At 48.5% G+C, this 17809-nt stretch overlaps 2 protein-coding genes across 3 annotated transcripts in view; one reads left to right on the top strand and one right to left on the bottom strand.

Annotated features, from left to right (window-relative positions):
• Positions 1 to 17809, top strand: part of LOC128343590 (volume-regulated anion channel subunit LRRC8E-like) — a 70790-nt gene that overhangs the window by 283 nt on the left and 52698 nt on the right. Inside the window, exon 1 of one of the 2 annotated variants that reach the window (XM_053292906.1) lies at positions 13 to 182. The exons of the other annotated variant lie outside the window; for it this stretch is intronic. The gene's annotated coding sequence lies outside the window, so the exon portion shown is untranslated. Of the gene's footprint in view, positions 1 to 12; positions 183 to 17809 lie in introns of those variants that run through there. 2 annotated transcript variants of the gene reach the window in all.
• LOC128343591 (CCN family member 1-like) lies at positions 3284 to 17224 on the bottom strand. Its single transcript, XM_053292908.1, has 5 exons — positions 16991 to 17224; positions 15884 to 16097; positions 12948 to 13274; positions 9628 to 9833; positions 3284 to 9249 (listed from the first exon to the last, which is right to left on the bottom strand). The coding sequence occupies exons 1-5, from the start codon at positions 17039 to 17041 to the stop codon at positions 8941 to 8943; spliced, it is 1107 nt and encodes a 368-aa protein (XP_053148883.1). The 5' UTR covers positions 17042 to 17224; the 3' UTR covers positions 3284 to 8940.

Below are 17809 nucleotides of genomic sequence, written 5' to 3'. Positions count from 1 at the left end.
AGGGAAGGGGGACAGGGTAACCCCTCCCCTGCCGCCGCCGCCGCGTGTAAAGAGCCAGCCCAGCCGACTAAACCTCGCATACAAAAGACGACGTAGGGCTGGCTCACACGCAGGCAGCATCACTGGATGACTTGGTGGTGGTGAGGCTGAATGTTTGAACTATCTCCACTAAAGGTGACATGGTACGTATGGAAGTTCTGTCTTGATTGTTCCGTGATGGCTCATTCACATATATGATAGCTACCATTTCATGCTACAGGCAATAAGTGATGAACATCTGCTAACACCCCTGCTAACTTGGCCAAAGAGGCACCTTTTAATGTGGTGATTCTCTTTATTTAGCAGGGGGAGAGTAACTGGCCCTATCCACCCCCAACACAGTATCTCGAGTGACTGTTGCTGGTGTCTATCTTATTTTTCTTTTAGATTGTGAGCCCTTTGGGGACAGGGATCCATCTTATTCATGTATTATTTCTCTGTGTAAACCACCCTGAGCCATATTTGGAAGGGCGGTATAGAAATCGAATAAATAACAACAACAACAACATGTGCCCATATTTGGCTGTTTAGAAGCAAGTTCCAGTGAGGCCAATCAACAGGCAAATCCAAGGGGTACCCCATTTGAGCTGTTTTAAGAGAAAAAGGGTCCAAAGTCTAGTGGCACCTTAACAATTTATAATGGATGGCATATGTTTTCATGGAGCAGAGCCCACTTTCATCAGAAGCATGAAATAAATTGGCAGATTGTCTGTCTTTCTAGACAGTTGATGTTGGGGTGGTAGTTTTTGAACACCTGGAAGAATCTCTCAAGGTCCTTCTTCCTGGATATCCAGATTATTAGCATGTTATCAATACATCTAAAGGGGACAGGTGCTGAAAAAAGCTGAGACCTTGAGTAAAACAAGCTGAGGAAGAATTATGACTGAGCAACCATGCAAATGGACATGTAAGCCCTATTCAGACATTATGTTCAATACTTGTACAATGAGTGTACAGTGTACACACTTTATGTTGAACACAGGTACAGCAGTACATTTCCTGTCTGTGCCATGTGCACTTGAGGGGCCTGTACCCAGCTTCACTTTTTTAATGAATGCAGTACAGTCATCCACACAGCATTGTGTACAGGAGTTCAGACATCTGTATACCTGTACAACTTAATGTCTGAGTAGGACTAGAATCACTGGTTTATACCAGAAAGCCACAGCCTGTAAAGGTGGAGTTGTGCCGTCAAGTCGGTGTCGACTCCTGGTGACCACAGAGCCCTGTGGTTTTATTTGGAAGAATACAGGAGGGGTTTAACATTGCCATCTCCCACGCAGTATTTTTTTTTTAAATTTTATTTTCAGTATGAGATAGGGCTACAGAAATGGGACACCATGGTAGAGTACCTGGTTTGTGTGCAGAAGGTCCCACATTCATTTCCTGCCATCTTTGGTTAGGGCTAGGAAAGACTCCTGTCTGAAACCTTGAAGAGCCAGTGCCAGTTATTATAGAGAGTCTGATTCATAAAGCAACATCATATGTTTGTACACTACATATACTTCATATTTTCAGCTACTACCCAGAGCACACCTCAAGGTCCATTGACTGTAACCAAGCTCTATGACATAAACCACATTGTTCCACCTAATTGGACAGGGACTCAAAGGATGTATATCTACCAGCATTCATAAAATTATAATACCCATGCAATTATTTGAAGAAACAGACTGGCAAGGCAAGAGAAATAGCTTCTACGGGGTACATCATTGTCCTTGTACCCAGTGTTCTTGTTCATTGTAAGGCCAGGGAAGCAGTAGTGGCTCCCATCAGTCCTAAGTGTGTCTCCCTGACTAGTTGTTTATTGGGCCTTTGCTGAAGCTGAATGCTCTGCACGGTCCCCCTGGCATCTGCAGAGGTGACTGTTACTACTGTGCAGTGCCATGCCCAGCAGTGATGGGGCTTTCTTAAGGGAAACTTAGCCCCCTGGAGCTTCTTTAAGGGAAATGTAGCCCTCTTGGAAGGTGTGCACAGAGTGCTGGTTCCCTGCACTTTCCCCACAGAACTCTAGAGCAGGGGTTCCCAACCTGTGGCAATCCTGATGTTGCTGAACCACAACTCCCATCATTCCCTGCCACAATAAATTGTAGCTGGGGCTAGTGGGAGCTGTAGTTGAGCAACATCTGGAGTGCCACAGGTTTGGAACAGTGTTCCCTCTAACAGGGATTCCCAGATGTTGTTGACTACAATTCCCATAATCCCCAAGCAAAAGCAATTGTAGCTGGGGATTCTGGGAGTTGTAGTCAACAACATTTGGGAATCCCTGTTAAAGGGAACACTGGTTGGGAACCCCTGCTCTAGAGCAGGGATTCTCAGCGTAGGATCTCTAGATGTTATTGGACTTCCTCCCCCATAATCCCCAGCCCCAGTGGCCTTTGGTTGGGGATTATGGGAGTTGAAGTCCAATAACATCTGGAGACCCAGTGTTGAGAATCCCTGCTCTAGAGGGCTCTGTCTTAAAGGTCCCTTCCAGACATGCATGTATATAGGGAGGATATGCATCTGATGAAGTAGCAATTCTCCCCAACCTTATTATACCTTTAGGGGCTGTCTCTCCAGAGCCCCATTATTTCAGAGAAGGTCCATCCATTGCTCCCAATACTGTATGCCACTATAAAACTGAATCTTCAAAGTACCACAAGACACCTTATTATTTTTAGTTTCAACATGCAGGCCACTTATGTACTTGCAAAGACCAAGGCACCAACTGTGGCAGCAAACAAACACTCTATGCTTTATTTAATGTCCTCTGAACTGAGATGCTTCCTGCAAGTAAACCGCCACGAGACATTTGTATATGAGGCGGTATATAAATGTAATAAGTAAGTACCAAAAATTGTTTCTTATCAAATCAACCCTTGTCTTTCTTTGCTCTAGAAGTCTTTAGTGTCATGAGGAAGAAAGGGAAAGGCAGGGTTCTAAAACAAGAAGGGGAGGTGGTGGAAACAATTCAACAACTATTGTTTTTCTTCTGTGGGCAGGGTGGGTGGAATTTGTCATGGATTACAAGCTGCCCTGTTCCATATCTGCATAATAACTGCTTCACCACTCTGTAAACCCACAGATAATTCTGATTCCTTCTTCCTAGTTGTGGCAGCCACCTAAAAGCACTTAGCCACATAGAGGCTCCATACAAAACCTAGCCTAGATCAGAACTGTCTGTGTAATAGTAGTTTAGTTTTATTTTTAAAAAAACCACATACAGACAAAAAGGTTTCCATAGACATATATCTCCAAAATATAAAACAAACTGAACTTTCATTTTAATACATAGATCTCTTAAAAAATAAAGCCCACAAAAGCTTTGATACATTGGGAGAAGAATGGAGAACGAGAGCATTGTAAAGTATTGTGTACAGTGAAAACTGCTGTAACGTGCTTATATTACAATAATGTCAACAATAATAGAATACTCGAGAGTTATCACAAATAAGTGTTGTGCCTGGTTAGTTCTTCACAAGCCACATGGAGGTCTTGTCCTCTTATATTTAACTGGGCACTCAGGCCTGTCTCTGAGATGTCCAGGAGTTTCTAAAAGTTGCACATGTGCTGCTATACTTAAAGATACACACACACACTTATACCCCAGACGCGGTCAGTGCTGCTTCAGTCCCACAGCACAGATTGTTTGCAGAGAAAGAGAGCACTGGACTCACTCCATGCATCTGCTTCTCCCCAACAGGAGTTCCCCATAGTTAGAGCTGATCATATTTCAGAAGGGCACATTTCTAGGGACTCAGTGTGGATCACTGAGGAAGGAAGGAAGGAAGATTTCTTCCTTTGTATAAAAATTACATTCAGAAATCCAAGTACCATATTCAGCACTTGGCATAATTTGCAACTGCCCCAAACAAAAACAAAACAAAAAGTTCCATGTGTTTTCAAGCTGGGAAAGGCCACCAGGATGATATAGTGCAATCTAGTAAAGTGATCAATTGTTGCAGACTTAAGTGCACTCACTTGTATTTGCTAAAATGCATATGACAGAAAGATTTCTAGGTTTGATCTGGAAGCTGTGAATGAACTCTGTCATCAGAAACTGGAGAGGTTATCTACCCTTCTAGTGTTTTGTCTGTGTTTGCTTTGGGCTCCGTTTTCAAATGGCTATTGTACCCAAGTAGGCTCCAGCTGTTGCTTCTTGCCCTATCTTAGACCCTCTTTTTATACCGAATAGAGCAAAAGAAAAACAAAACAGTTAAGATGACAAAATGCATAAAACAGAATGGTGACAGTTCTGATGAACTTTGTAGGGAGGAAAGAGACAAATAAAATAATTCCAGAAGACTAGAATTGGGGGATTATCATAGAGAATGTGCTTGAGACGTGGTCATCGTGATGAGATTACTCCACCCCTTCTGTGGGTAGAAGCAGCAGACCTAAAAGCAGCAGCCTTGATCCCTAACTCTAGACATGGAGGCTGTTCTCACACCCAGCCTGACCCAGGCTAAGCCCAACCTGGGTTGGGCTGCGTGTGAGAACCACCGGGACTGGGCCTGATCCCTGCAGGGCGGTGCTGCCTAGCCTGGCTTTGTAACCCGGCTTCTAGTCAGGGTTAAAGGCGCCAGCGCACCATTAACCCCAGCTCCCTGATCCTGGGTGAGCTCGGACTACCTAGAGCACCCATCTCCTGAGGGAATCCCCCACTGCACTGTGCTTGGTGCATAGTGAGATACCTGGGGGCTGAGACGTGTCGTCCCGGCTTCCTCAGCTGTGCACTGCTCGGCAAAGTGCTGCTCGCCTAGAAGCATGGTCCGGATCGTTGGGGTGGGGAGGTAGGATTTGCGCAGCCTTCCCCCTGCCTGGTCATGTGACTAGCCCTCTCTATGATGTTTCTTCCATGCTTGATTCTTCAGGTAGCTAACCTCAGCCTTTGCACATAGGCCAACCTCTAGATGGCAGTAAAGTCACACAGCTAAGATTCTCTCTCTTGGTTGTGACCCAAGAAAAGTGTTGTTTCTAGGTCTTGAAGCTGACAATAGGAATAGTTCTTCTTTCAAAGAAAAATTAAATAGCATGCCCATATGAGCATGTCCATAGGAAGATGAACAAGATCTTTGTATTTCTAGCTTCTGCCTATATGGAGCCTCAAGGATTCTCTACTTTCTGCATGAGCAAGATTCTTTAGTCCTCTTCCAGGAGTAAGAGCTGCTGATCTCCTCTCCTCTTTAAAATATCTGGAGACAAGCATTTCTCATCTCCCCTAATATCCTTTTTCAGTTAGGGAACTTGTCCTGACAGCCCATCTAAATTATCAAACTGCACTTTGGACCTTTTATTAGTAGCAGACAGTTGATGTGCTCCGTTTAGTTATTTGTAAACAACTATCATGTGCCACATTCACGTCGTCTCCCCCCCCTCCCACACTAAAATCTAAGCTCACCAAGCCCCTTTTCTTGGGCAGTTCTAAAGCCATAACTCACTTTATTGCTCTCATCTAAGTGCTCTTTTGTTTGCATTTGTCAAGAACTGAGATTTAATCAGTGTAGAATAATGTAATTATGTTCTGTATCTTACCATCTTTGTGTTAATACAACCCTTAATGGTTCCCTGCCCAGTGCAACAGTGACTTAATGCTAACATATTCCATTTGAGGTTAATTACTAGAACCTTCAGATCCTCAGGGATACTATATCCTGGCAATTTTCACTGGCTTACATGAGGAGGAAAATTATTCAAAGTGCTCCCTTTGAAATTAAAAGGACAAGTTAGGTATTGACTTTTAATTTAAATGTGAGTAATTCTCCTCATCATGTGGGCCATGTTTTATGTATTTCTATATAATATCATATATATCTATAAAATTCTGAGTAGATAACATTTGTTTTTGGTGCATTTTGTTTTATTATTTTCAGATCACTGCTCTTATTTATAGTTATAGCAAATGATCTTGAGCCACAGTACTTGTAATCTCTTGCATGTCATCACTTAATTTTTTTCCAGATTTGGTACATATACACTCCACTGCTTCAGCAGACCTTGATGAACATGTTGAAAAGCAACAGTGCGTGTTAACACCCACTATTTGACAGAGATCCACTAAGCACTACATCTTCTTTAACTACCCATGACAGTGCAATACATTCTATCCCTCTTATGAGAATATTGAAAGCACTGCAGAAGGAGATATATTATAGTCAATGCATTCCCCTAATCCACCAAACTGACTAACATGTAAAGTAGGGGCTTGCTCTGAAGTGTGCATAGGATTGTAGCTCTACCGCACAAGTAAAGCCCTAGTAAGTGTATTTAGGATTGCAGCCTTAAAATTTTAATGTAGAGAGGGCCAGTGATGTAGGGTGGGCATAGACAGTCTGTGTTCGAGCCACCCGTCCCTCAACCTGCTGGTGGAGCCCACCTGTGGCGCCCCTTCTCTCCCCACTGGGTACAGGGCACCCCTTTTCTCCCCGCTGCATGAGTGGTGGCGGCGGCCCTGATGGAGCAGCCTGAGGTAGTAGTCTGCCCTCCCTCCGCATGCATGATGGCGTGAAAAGGGGTGTTGCCTGCTCATGTCGGGAATGAACATTGGGGCAGGGCAGCCTACTACCCCAGGCTGCTAGGTCAGGGCTGCCACCACTGCTGCATGTGCAGTGGGGAGAAAAGGGGAGCCCCACATGGGTGGCAGGGAGAGAAGGAGTGGGGGGGGCACTGCCAGGTGCCCATGGTGGTGAGCGCAGTGGCCCCAGCGGCAGCTGCACATGGGTTCTTGGAACCTGTGCACACAATTACAGCTCTGCCCCTGGAGAGGGCAACTTTGGTCTAAGAATAAGGAGAGGGACATATTGGAAGTAACAAGAGCTTCCCACCTAAGGTCAGATCCTGCTGGTTTTGCAAAGCCTATTCCCTTATAGATTTGGAGAAATGAGTCTTGGATTCAGTTCCAAAACAGCAGAACCAGCAGTAACTCTCTATTCCACATTTGAAATACGTAAAATGCTGCTAATACTGTGGTCAGATTTAACATTATATCCATGAGGATTCAGGTTCATAGAACTGTAACAGAGGTCTGTAAGATCTTATCATTTACCCACCCCACCATCCACCTCAGCTAGTATTATATCAAGCCCACTCCTTTGTGTAAGTCAGCTCTTTTGGAAGGGCAGGGACTTGGATCTTACCACACCAAAGCTTCCAGTCAAGCACGATGAGACACAGATACCGAAAGAAATGACCAACATTTCACTATTCACTCTAGCAACACAGATCTAAGAAGGAGAGGGTGGAATCAAAGCTCTGCTTAAATGATGCAAAGCAAGGAGGGCTTCATTATGAAGCTAAAAAGCCATCACTCCAAACTAGCGTTGAAGCTTTCCTTTATGGGGGCGGGCACAATAAAATAAAATCTCCTTCTTTGCAACAAGTGCTACTTTGCTGCACTCATAAATATAATTTCCCCAACTGGACAAGAATTACAAACTGCTCCAAATCCTTTCCAACATCACACCCTGTTCCTCTGAGCATCCCTTTTGCTTCTCTCCAGGAACATATCGGGAACAGGATGAAAGAAAAAGTGCATTAACCATGGTTGTGAGGGGTGCTCTTTGGCTCAGTCGTGGTGGGATAGGTTTTCTGGGGAGTAGGATTTCTCCTCCAGACACAGACTGCCTGTTGCAAATCTCTGTTGCTGCAATTAGCAACGTATGATGGATACACTTATTTCTTCAGTCCCACTGTCATCTCTGAACAAACAGGTTTTTGAAATACTGTATACAGAAAACTTTTCAAACCTGTTTTCCAGAGGCAAAAGCAGTGCAATGAGTGTACACACTGAGCAAAAATCCCTCTTTCATGCTCACTTCAGCTTTCCGAAAAAACTAGTGTCTGCAACTTGCAATATGCATGTACTCATGTTCTCCATCCACCCCCCCCCATTTCCGCCACTCCCCTCATTTTTTTTATTTATTTGACAATTCTGAGCAGGGTGGGAGGTGGAACTGCTGAGGCAGGAGTTGGTGGGGCGGGGGGAACAAGTGCCACTGGGTGAGGTCTTTAATGTATGCTTCCCTCTATTGGAATTGTGTGAATAATCCAGGAATCATCTCACCACTAGGATGTGCTGTGAGCTGGAGGAGTGGGTGACAAGGCAGCTCTCTAATTTAAAGGGAGACAGACTGGGAAGGCAAGGTCTCTCTCTGAGGAAGAGACAAGAGCAATAGAGGCACAGCTGCAAAGAGTAGGTGCTTCAGGCAAAGCAGGTCCCATCAACCTTCTGGGGTCATTTTAATCTCTTCCTCCAAAAATGAAATACTTATTTGTCTCAGCTCACGACCAGATCTCATTCTACCTAAGTATTCATGGGGCTGTCCAGATACCAATCTAGACAGAGCTATATTTCTTTTTGAGATAACGATGACAGACCTAATCCCTGCTTCCAGTTTAGCTATGGTTCACCTGCCTTGCGTTTCTGCTTTGCTCTTCCTAACTGTAGGGCCTTTAGGACATCAGAGCTCTTAGGGTTTGGCAGCCCCAATATCCAGCAGTCCTACCGTTCTCCCGCTTCCTGCTGCTTTCACCAGCACCATGGCCAGAAGTGTGGAAGAAAAAAGCCAAGACTTCTGGGGCTGCCTTTCCTACTAGTTGCCTCAGGCCCAGTGCCAGCCTGAGCCAAGTTGGGTTGAATGGAGAGACTGAACCCAATGCCATGAGATCCAGTCCCCCAGACGGCTGGAGATCCCAGCAAGCACAATGCATTCCCCCAAATATTGAGGAGTTTATCTACCTCCAAAATCCATGTTGCCTTCAAAAATTTTAGCCACATTTGCACTCACGGTAGCAGGGCAAGTCCAGGGTGCCCTGACTTTCTAGGTCAAACGCTGGGACACAAGTCCATAAGGGTGCTCAAAGTCGTTAGAGAGGCCAGCTCAGCTCACAAGCTACCAGAAAAGGGGGCAGCAGGCTCCATCACTCCAGGAACTTGTGAATATCCCCATTGAGCTGGTACCGGGGACCCATGGCAGCTTCACTGAGCACTGCGCAATGAGTTGGGCCACACTGGCAGGTGTGGATCATCATGATGTTCTTGGAGAAGGAGTTTCCATCAGGGCAATGGAAGGGGACGCTCAGTGTGCGGGTGCGCAAGGGCACACAGCAGCGCCCGTCCTGGCAAGCCCCACAGAAGCTGGGCTGGTAACGGCGTGGGCTCTTGCAGCCAGCATAGCTAAACCTGACTGGCTCCCGCATCTTGTGTGTCCTCAGGCACTTCTTGCCCTTCTTTAAAGAGAAAGAGAGAAGAAGAAGACGGCAATATTTAGGACAGCACACATCATCATCCACATGTAAGGAACTTAACTCAAGAAGGTTGTGAATTACAGGAAACTAGTGTGATGCTGAAGAGCACGTTTTGGCTCCTAAAGGAGAATCAGTTCCTTTCTATCCAACACACACACACACCCCTCTTTCTTAGTCTCCTAGGCCCCACTCTTTATCCCCAAACCTGGGGCCAGTTTTTCACTGCAGAAAACTCAGTTTGGGATACTGATGAATGCATTGCATGCGTGCACAGATCCATTCCCAGAAGCTGGGCTTGGCTTGTGTCAGCAGTGTCCTGTCTTGCTCCCCACCGCTCCCTGCCACTCTTCCCAACTTTACCTTGAGCTTGGTAAAATCAGGCTGCCCACAGGGCCGGATTTGACACAGCCGGGTCTCTTTGATCAGTTTGCACTGAGGGTTGTCGCTGGTGACTCGTGTGGAGATGCCAAAGCCGCAGCTCTTGGAGCACGGTGACCAGTCTGTGGTCTGAGCCAAGCATTTGTGCTGCTGTTTTGTCACATGACTCTGGAAGAACGGCCTCCATGCTGGGTAGAATAGAAAAGTCCTATTCACTTCACTGTCACACGCTGATTCCCAAAAGGAGCAATCAGCAAATCTAGGTACTCTTAGTAGCTTTGGTAAGACGACAACAGGATTAGGAAGGGAGCAAAAAGAGAGATCAGATACATTAATTAAAGATAACCACTGATGGACCTATTAGCCATGATAGCCAAATCAAACCTCCATGTCCATAGGCAGTATAGCACTGCTTACAGAGGACAAGTAACAAACAGTGAAGAAATGTTGTCTTTGGGCCAGGGACAGAGCTACTGTTGGGTGACCATGTGCAGTGAACACAGGCGGCCCAATGGGGCCAGGGGAGCCATGCATCAGCTGCCTCCATAGCTGCCTCCCTCCCTCCCCCCTTGTCTCCCTCCACCCTCTGCCAGTGTCAAAGAGTCTGCATTCGAGCTAATGATGTCCCCACCCAGTGACACAAACTGGGTGGTAACATCTTCAGCCTACACACCGGCTCTTTGCCTATGGTGATGGAGGTGGGTGGAGGTTAGCAGCAGTGGTGGGAGCCGCCCAAAAATCTAGCCATGGGCTACCACCCACGTTGCTTCGCTAGTGTTTTGGCCCTGCTTGTGAGGTTTACAGAGGCATCTGGCTAGCCACTCTCAGAAAGAGGATGCTGAACAAGAGCAGAGTTTTGGCCTGATCTAGGAGGGCTTCTCTTATCCACAAACCTACCTTCCTGCCTCCATGGCGTCCACACCATTCAAAATCATAATAGCAGGTAGAGGCAAATCCACATGTTGGCAGTAGCAAATGGGTGGTCTGGGGAAATGGGAGCAAGGAGGAAGAAAACAGAAAGGCAACATGGAATGCTAGGGGTTTGGTCCATGGCATGGCTATGGCACAGGCTCTGATCTTCAAAAAATCTATTCAGTTCACTTGGACCAAACAAAACAGATCCTCCCTCCCCTCAGTTCAAGAAAAGGCAAATCCTACCTTCTAGGGAGGAAACTCCTGCTTCCTTCCTTCCTTTTTTTTTTTTTTTTTTGGCCATGTGACCACCAGACAAGATGTGAAGTAGGACATCTATTTCCCTGCAAATTGTCAGGGTTCACCTGGACACTGACCCAGAGGTAAGCAAGTCCAGGGAAGAAGGGAATCTGGCCTGGCCCAGATCTCTGCCCCTAATGACAATCCTCTGGAAGCAGAAGTGCCAGGGCAGCCAGAGCCTCCTGCAGAGCTTTGGGAGCCTGGCACGCCGCCCCCTCACCAGTGGGGCCGTGTACTCTTTCCTCAAGCCCTCTCCATTGCCTCCGGGTCCCCAGGAGCAGAGGTGACTCTGGGCCCAAGCCAAGCTCCAACGCTGAAGATGAGAGTGCTTGCTTGGCTGCCCGGGGTCTCCCTCCTGATGGGTCTCCTGAGGAGCAGGAGGAAGCCAGTCAGAGCCATTTTGGGGAGGGTGGTACAGAAATAAAATCAATAAAATAAAATCTCCTTGGGAGGAGGACTGCCCTCGGAGTCTAGGAAGGGGTGGGGCTCCAGCTAGCTATAGAACCCCCAGTCCTTCTCTGCACTTTTACTGGCTCAAGAGCTCCCCTCTGAGTTCATCTCCAGCTGCCTTGAGACACAATCACTTGACAACTCAAGCAACTCAAATGCTGCCAGGAAGAGTCTGGTGAAATCTCCCTCTTACAAGGATGTGATACTTTTAGAAGCGACTTATCTAAATATTTATATAGTGCCTTCCCAACAACAAAGGTCCCCTAGAGCAGTCAGTGACAATAACTATAACTCTACAGTGAAGAACTATTAACAGTGACCAGAAGCTTAAGAGCAAAGAGACAAAAACCACCAAAAAGAGGAACAAAAATGCAGCCACAACAACATGACTTCTGCCAAACTCAAAGGCCTAGCAGTGACCTGCCAGCCACACTGCAGGGCCAAAGATACCCCCAACTTCCCTGGAAGGAGCTGGCACATGGCCGGAAGTGGCCAGTCCACATGGTGTGAAGGAGCGAGTCTCTTTGGACTATCTTAGCCCTTGGTGCCAACAACTCACTTCCCCCCAGCAACTGTGGGCCTCTGGGGAGCTTAGAGGGCACAGCCACCCCAGAAGCAGATGTTGCTGCTGCCATGGCTGTTGTCCTCTGTTTCAGGAACCACAGCAGGCCCCAAAGATATCCCTGACCTCCCTTCCAGCGACAAACATGCTTAGCAGAAATAGCAGCTGGAAACCAAAGCAAAAGTAAGTGAGGGATCAGATTCCATGCCCCTCAGGAGCATCAGATTTAGATCCTGAAAGGGCAAAGGGCTACTCCCACTCTTACCCCTATTTTTGTTCAGCGTCTCCATCTCCAGCTCTTCATTTCCTGCCCTTGGAGAAAAAGCTGCTTTAAAGCTCAACTGGCTGGACCTTATATACCTCTTCCCGAAGCACAAGTGTGTTTTCCAGAATGTCAAGTGCATAAACAGCACAAGGAGACCAGAAGAGGGAAATTCCAGGCATCTAACTACAACCAGGAAAGTAGCCAGATGGCAGGTCTACTAGGTCACTGTCAGCTGAAAAAGGTAGCCCTCAGATTTCTCCAACAAAGCAGCTTAGCCAAAAGACCTGTTACCTGGTTCTGTCTAGGCCAAATGCTGGCAGGCAAATCCTCACCCTAACTCCATCCACCTCAAGATGTACCAGGGCAACCTTTGGGACAACACTGCTGCTGCCCTTAACCCTGCCATTGCAGACACTGAATGCGACCCAGGCCTAGAAATGCATACTTCGCCGAGGTCCTGTGGATGAGATGTTGCTTCAAAGCAGTTGAAGAGATAGCTAGTCATCCAGCAGCTATGCCACACCGTAAACAGATGACTTTTCAACCTTGCAATGTGGCTGGCTAATAAACATCCTGGTACGATATCCTACACAGCACATTCTTCTTCACAAGAACGTCCTTGACAGATTCAGGCTCGTTGCCTGAAAGCTGCCTCTTGCTTGGTCGCTCTTCAGTTTCCTGCAGAGCAGATGTCACCCCCTATAACTGCAGAGCTCATTCAGGAGCCCTGGGAGTCAAAGGGGCCTGTTTCCCTAAACAGCAAAGAATCCCATCCCCCATCCTTGCATCTTTCCCCCACCCCACCCCACTCACCTGGTAGGTTTTTCCAGTGTCCACCTTTGCCTACATAGATGAGCTCATTGCCATTGTCCTCGCCGTTTGAGTTGTACTCAAAGGTGACCCCTCCATACTTCTTGGGTCCTTTGCTGCACATAAACTTCTTGCAACACTGACCAGGTACCTTAAGGAGCCGGGGGCTGGAGCAGCCCAATGAGGCCAGGGGCAGCTCTAGGGGGCAGAGAGGCTGGCAACCCACAGCCCCATCGATGCAGGTACATTGGTGTTTGCAGCTAGGCTGAAAATTCTCCCCATTCTGATAGATACGGCCATTGTATTCACAAGTCCGACCTTCTTGCTTTGCTAGGAAGGAGGAGGCAAAAAAAGAAGTATGTTCTTCTGTTAGGAGACAAACAAACAAGATGTTTCCAATACATCCGTTCACTCAAATACCTACAAGAGAGGACACAACTGGAAGACAGCTGGATCGTTTCCAAGCATGGGCAGTGCATTGTGGAATAGTGTTGGGACAAAAGTGCTACTGAAGAGTGCCCACACAAAGATCCTTGAAACAACAGCAATGGGAAGACCTAACTGTTCTGACCTTCTGCAACACCAAGTCCTCCATACATCTAGCTTGTGTGTAGCTAGGGTTTGACTTTCATGGTCACCAGAGAACAACAGCAAAAGGTATCACAGAAAGTGCTGGAGAGAGACTGCAACCACTTCTGGCTTGTTCTCCTCTGTTATTGAACAGGCTAACCTGGGAGGGATGGGTACCCACAAGGCAGACCTGAAACCCTCACCATTACAGTCTGCCGATGTGGCAAACAGAGGAGGCCTTAGGCATCAGCATCAGAAGTAAGAGAAAGGCACCTCTCTGTAGAATTGGGTTTTGAGGGCCACATCAAGTAGGGAGAGTGTTTTGAGCTTTAAATAGACCTGTGAAGACAGGATGTGAGGAGCTCAAATGAGCTGGGATCAGGTTACAGCAGCCTGGCATAGGGGGCCAAGGAGATTTCTGCTGGATGTAGAGCCCACTGGGAAGCATTCTAGCCTACAGGACAGCTCTTGAGCCTCTTCCACTTGCTCCCTCATTAGCACACATGCTCCTGAGCCGTGGTCTTGCTTCATACACATTCTAGCAGGACGCTGGCTCAGACGTTGGAGGGGGGAATCCTAGTGACAGGGGCCCCTGGTGTGCATATAGAACTGACGTAGACCACAAAAACATAGGGTGTTATGGGAGCAGAGTGATATTCCTGACTTTGCCCAATGGTACAAGCAGATTTTAACTCACACTACTACTACCTACTACTACTAATATACTGCATTTCAAAGTGTGCAAAGTGGTTTACATAGGGAAATAAATAAATAATAAATAAGATAACTCCCTGCCCCCAAAGGGCTCGCAATCTAAAAAGAAACATAAGGTGGACACCCACAACAGCCACTGGAGAGATGCTGTGCTGGGGTTGTTAAGGGCCAGTTGCTCTCCCCCTACTAAATATAAGAGAATCACCACTGTGAAAAGTGCCCCTTTGCTCAGTTAGCAGGCGTGACACTGTGGTAGTGAGCTGCCACATCTATTCTTTACAATGCAGTATGCAAAGCACCCTACACACACCAAAATGCCCCACACGATGTGAACTCACCCTGCACCTGACCCACACTCCCTTCCCCGCCCTCCTTCATTCCTGCATAACCTTCCCAGGCCTCCTCCCCATATGCCTACATGACCTTCTCAGACCTTCCTCATGGTCCCACATGGCTCTGCAAGGCCTCCCTATCTCCATGCAGCCCTTTCCAGCCACAGTGGCCAATGGTCAGGGATGATGGGAGTTGTAAGTCAATATCTGCAGGAGAGCTAACATTGTGAAGACTGGCCTGCTTCCACCTGTGCTAACAATCAGGGGCGTAGCTAGGGGAGAGGGGGCCTGTGTTCACCCCTCTCCCAGGTGGCCTCTCAGAATGAGGGAAATAATGAAGAAGATAGGGAGGGGTGGAGCTGGAACCCACCTGCTCAGATTATAGCTATGCCCCTGCTGACCATTGTATATGCAAAGCCCAGGAGGGCAGCTTCTCCAGATCAGCTGGGGAGTACCTGTACAAAACAGAGCCACAACTTGGAGCCCACTGTCTGCAGAGACCGAATGCATTCTGCTTGCCCTCTGCTCCCCAACCCCTGGGTTGGTGGCATTTCACCTCTCTCCACTGGCCATAACAAAAGAACTCATTAGCTCCACAATTGCTGCCACCCTGGAATTTGCCACACCCACCAGCTGCCTGTCCCCTCATCAAGAGGTCACACACTTTCCTGTTCTGAGAAACCACACTGGGGCACGGGGGACATTCACTCCTGGTCCAATTGCCATGATCAGATCGCTACATCAACAGAAAACCTTTGCAAGATGCAAAAGAGAATGTGCGCTCCTGAGGGGGTGAGGGCTAACTTCTGCACAAAACTAGGCTTTGGTTTATGGTCGCCACCCGGTCAGGATGAAGAGTGCTGCTGCCGCCGCCATCTACTGCAGTAGACAGTCAGCCCTCTGAGTGGCTTCGGGGTCAGCATCTGTGCAGCTGCACCTCCGAATGCTCTTGGGGCTAAATGAAGGTTCCCGTCTAATGTCCCTTTCGTGTCTCGGCACTTCCTTGCAGAGCTCACACAGTACAGAAGGCGAAGGGACAAGGTGAAATCACACACCCCACCACCAGAGTATCAAGCCGCAACAGCGACTATGGGCATTCTTGAGCATTCTTATTTCAGAAGTACTCGGGCGAGGAAGGGTTGACTCATGCAGTCGGCCACATACCGAACAAGCAAAAGACGGCCCGAGTCTGCCACGTGAAATGTCACCTCTCAAGAAGTGACGATGTGTTTGGACTCTCGGGAAAGGCCCCCCAGGATGCTGCCGCCTAAGGCTTCTAGAGACATCGCAGCCCGTTCCTCCCCTTCCTCGAGCCTCGCTTACCCCAACAGATGCCCCGGCTAGCCAAGGGGTCGGCCCCGAAATTGCACTCCAGGCCCTTGTGGGGATCGCAGGGCGAGAGCTTGTCACAGTCCTCGTTGAGCTGCCGAGCGCACACTTGGCAGCAGCTGCAGTCGTCCAGGACCAGACTGACGCCGGGCGGGCAGCGAGGCGGGCCGGGAGGGCACCGGCATGTGGAAGGACAGCGGCAAGCCACCTGCGGAGAGCGAGAAGAAGCCGCCGGCGGCTGGGCAAGCAAGCTCTCTGGGCAGGCCCCAGAGAAAGCCATTGCTGCAAGCAGCTGCTTGGAAGGACCAAGCAAGGCGCGCCCCACACGCCCCCCGGGTTCTGGATGCCGGGACGAGGCCGAGAACGCTCCGCGGCGCGTGTGGGCTATTCGGGGACGATGATGGACTCTCGACTCGCTGCCTGCCTGTTTTTGTTTGTTTTAAATAAGCGGCACCAAAATAGTTTCCTAGATGGCGCTGCATGCCACGGAGTCCCGGCATTCTCGCCCCGCTCCTCCACCACCCGCCCGCCGGTCCCCTCCATCCCAAATAAATCTCAGCTAAAAAATATCCCTGCCATGATCAAAGCGCCCGTCAGTGAGGCATCGGATCCGAAGTGTCGACGGAGCGGCAGCTCCAGGAGCCGACAGCAACGGAAAATCAGCCTCACCTTGCACACGGTGGGGCTGTTCTATTCCTGATCTCGCCCAGCAAGGAGCAACACCGCCGGATTTAGACGGACATTAAAATCTGGCCCGTTTAGGCATAGCTAGGGAGCATCCAGAAAGTGTCCAGGCTAAAGGTAGGACTCAGCGTCCAGCACCCACTCTGGATACAGCCGGGCGGCATAGGTATGGAGTAGGCGCGCAGTCACTTTGAAGAGATCACGGTCAGCCAGATCCCCTGGCGAGGAGAGCCAGCAGAGGGAGTTATGCCAGCTAGAAGCCGAAATCCGGAGTTTAGTGGGAGCCCTTCAGGTTTTGATCAAACCCCGTAACGATTTTTGCTGGCTGGTGGCTGCTCACTGCCTGCTCTCCTTGCCAGCCGCACAATTCACTTACCGAAGCGGACGAGAAAGAACCGGCGGCTACTGAGTACTCACCAGAGAGAAACACAACAGGAAAGCAACGCTGGGCAGGGCAGCCAGCCGCATTGCTGTTTGATGAGGAAAGGCGGCCAGAACAAGGGACAAAAATGACCAACGTAGATCAAAAGATGACCAGCTGAACAAACTCTCGGGGGGATTTGGATGAGAAGGCCGGATCTCAAGAGTTGCTGCTTCACTATCCCCACGAGTCCTCGCCGCTACCAACTCCACAGTATACGAGCACACGCCTTTTCGCACAACTTTCAGTACCTACAAAGCAACTACGTTGTTTCTGTATTTATATTTCCCCGGGGCCCCTCCCACCTACCGGGCTGGGAGCCAATAGGAACCTCCTCGTCGGCCAATAGCAACGGTGGCGCACTTCCAAACATTCCAGGGGAGGGGCTTTGGAAAGGTGGGAGGGGCTGAATGAATGGAGTCATTCATAAAATTAGAAGGCGAATGCATTCCGAGGCGATGCGCGCGTAGTCTCGCGCGGGCTAGGGTGTTCCGCCAGCAGAGTAGCGCTTTTATGGAGACTGCTGAATAAGGTGCCTGCTCCCATAGGGCACATCAGTGCACAGGCATACCAGTGTGAGGAGCAGCCCAGGCCACGATCATTCCTGACATGCCAAAAATAAATAAATTAGATAGAAGAAACAAATCACGGAAGAGGGAAAATAAGCAGAGGGAGGCCCGGATTTCTCTGCCAGCGCGAGCCTCTGATCTGACACGAGGACAGATCAAAGGCTCGGAAGCGACAAATGTATCGGGTTATTATGGGGAACCAGAACCTGTCTATGCTTGCGATCGTGTACACGTTTACTTCTGGGA

The sequence above is a fragment of the Hemicordylus capensis genome, chromosome 2 (assembly GCF_027244095.1).
Source record: "Hemicordylus capensis ecotype Gifberg chromosome 2, rHemCap1.1.pri, whole genome shotgun sequence".
Lineage (NCBI taxonomy): Eukaryota > Metazoa > Chordata > Lepidosauria > Squamata > Cordylidae > Hemicordylus > Hemicordylus capensis.
Note: the sequence above shows the minus strand (reverse complement) of the source record. Positions and strands in the feature narration are given on the sequence as shown.

What these genes read in the sequence shown, in the direction of transcription:
- LOC128343591 (XM_053292908.1), bottom strand. Translation starts at nt 17,041, where the DNA reads ATGCGGCTGGCTGCCCTGCCCAGCGTTGCTTTCCTGTTGTGTTTCTCT. An exon ending in ACACTGGAAAAACCTACCAG is followed by an intron (nt 9,834 to 12,947) that starts GTGAGTGGGGTG and finishes TATTCTACCCAG; the next exon opens with CATGGAGGCCGTTCTTCCAG. An exon ending in CTGATTTTACCAAGCTCAAG is followed by an intron (nt 9,250 to 9,627) that starts GTAAAGTTGGGA and finishes TTCTCTTTAAAG; the next exon opens with AAGGGCAAGAAGTGCCTGAG.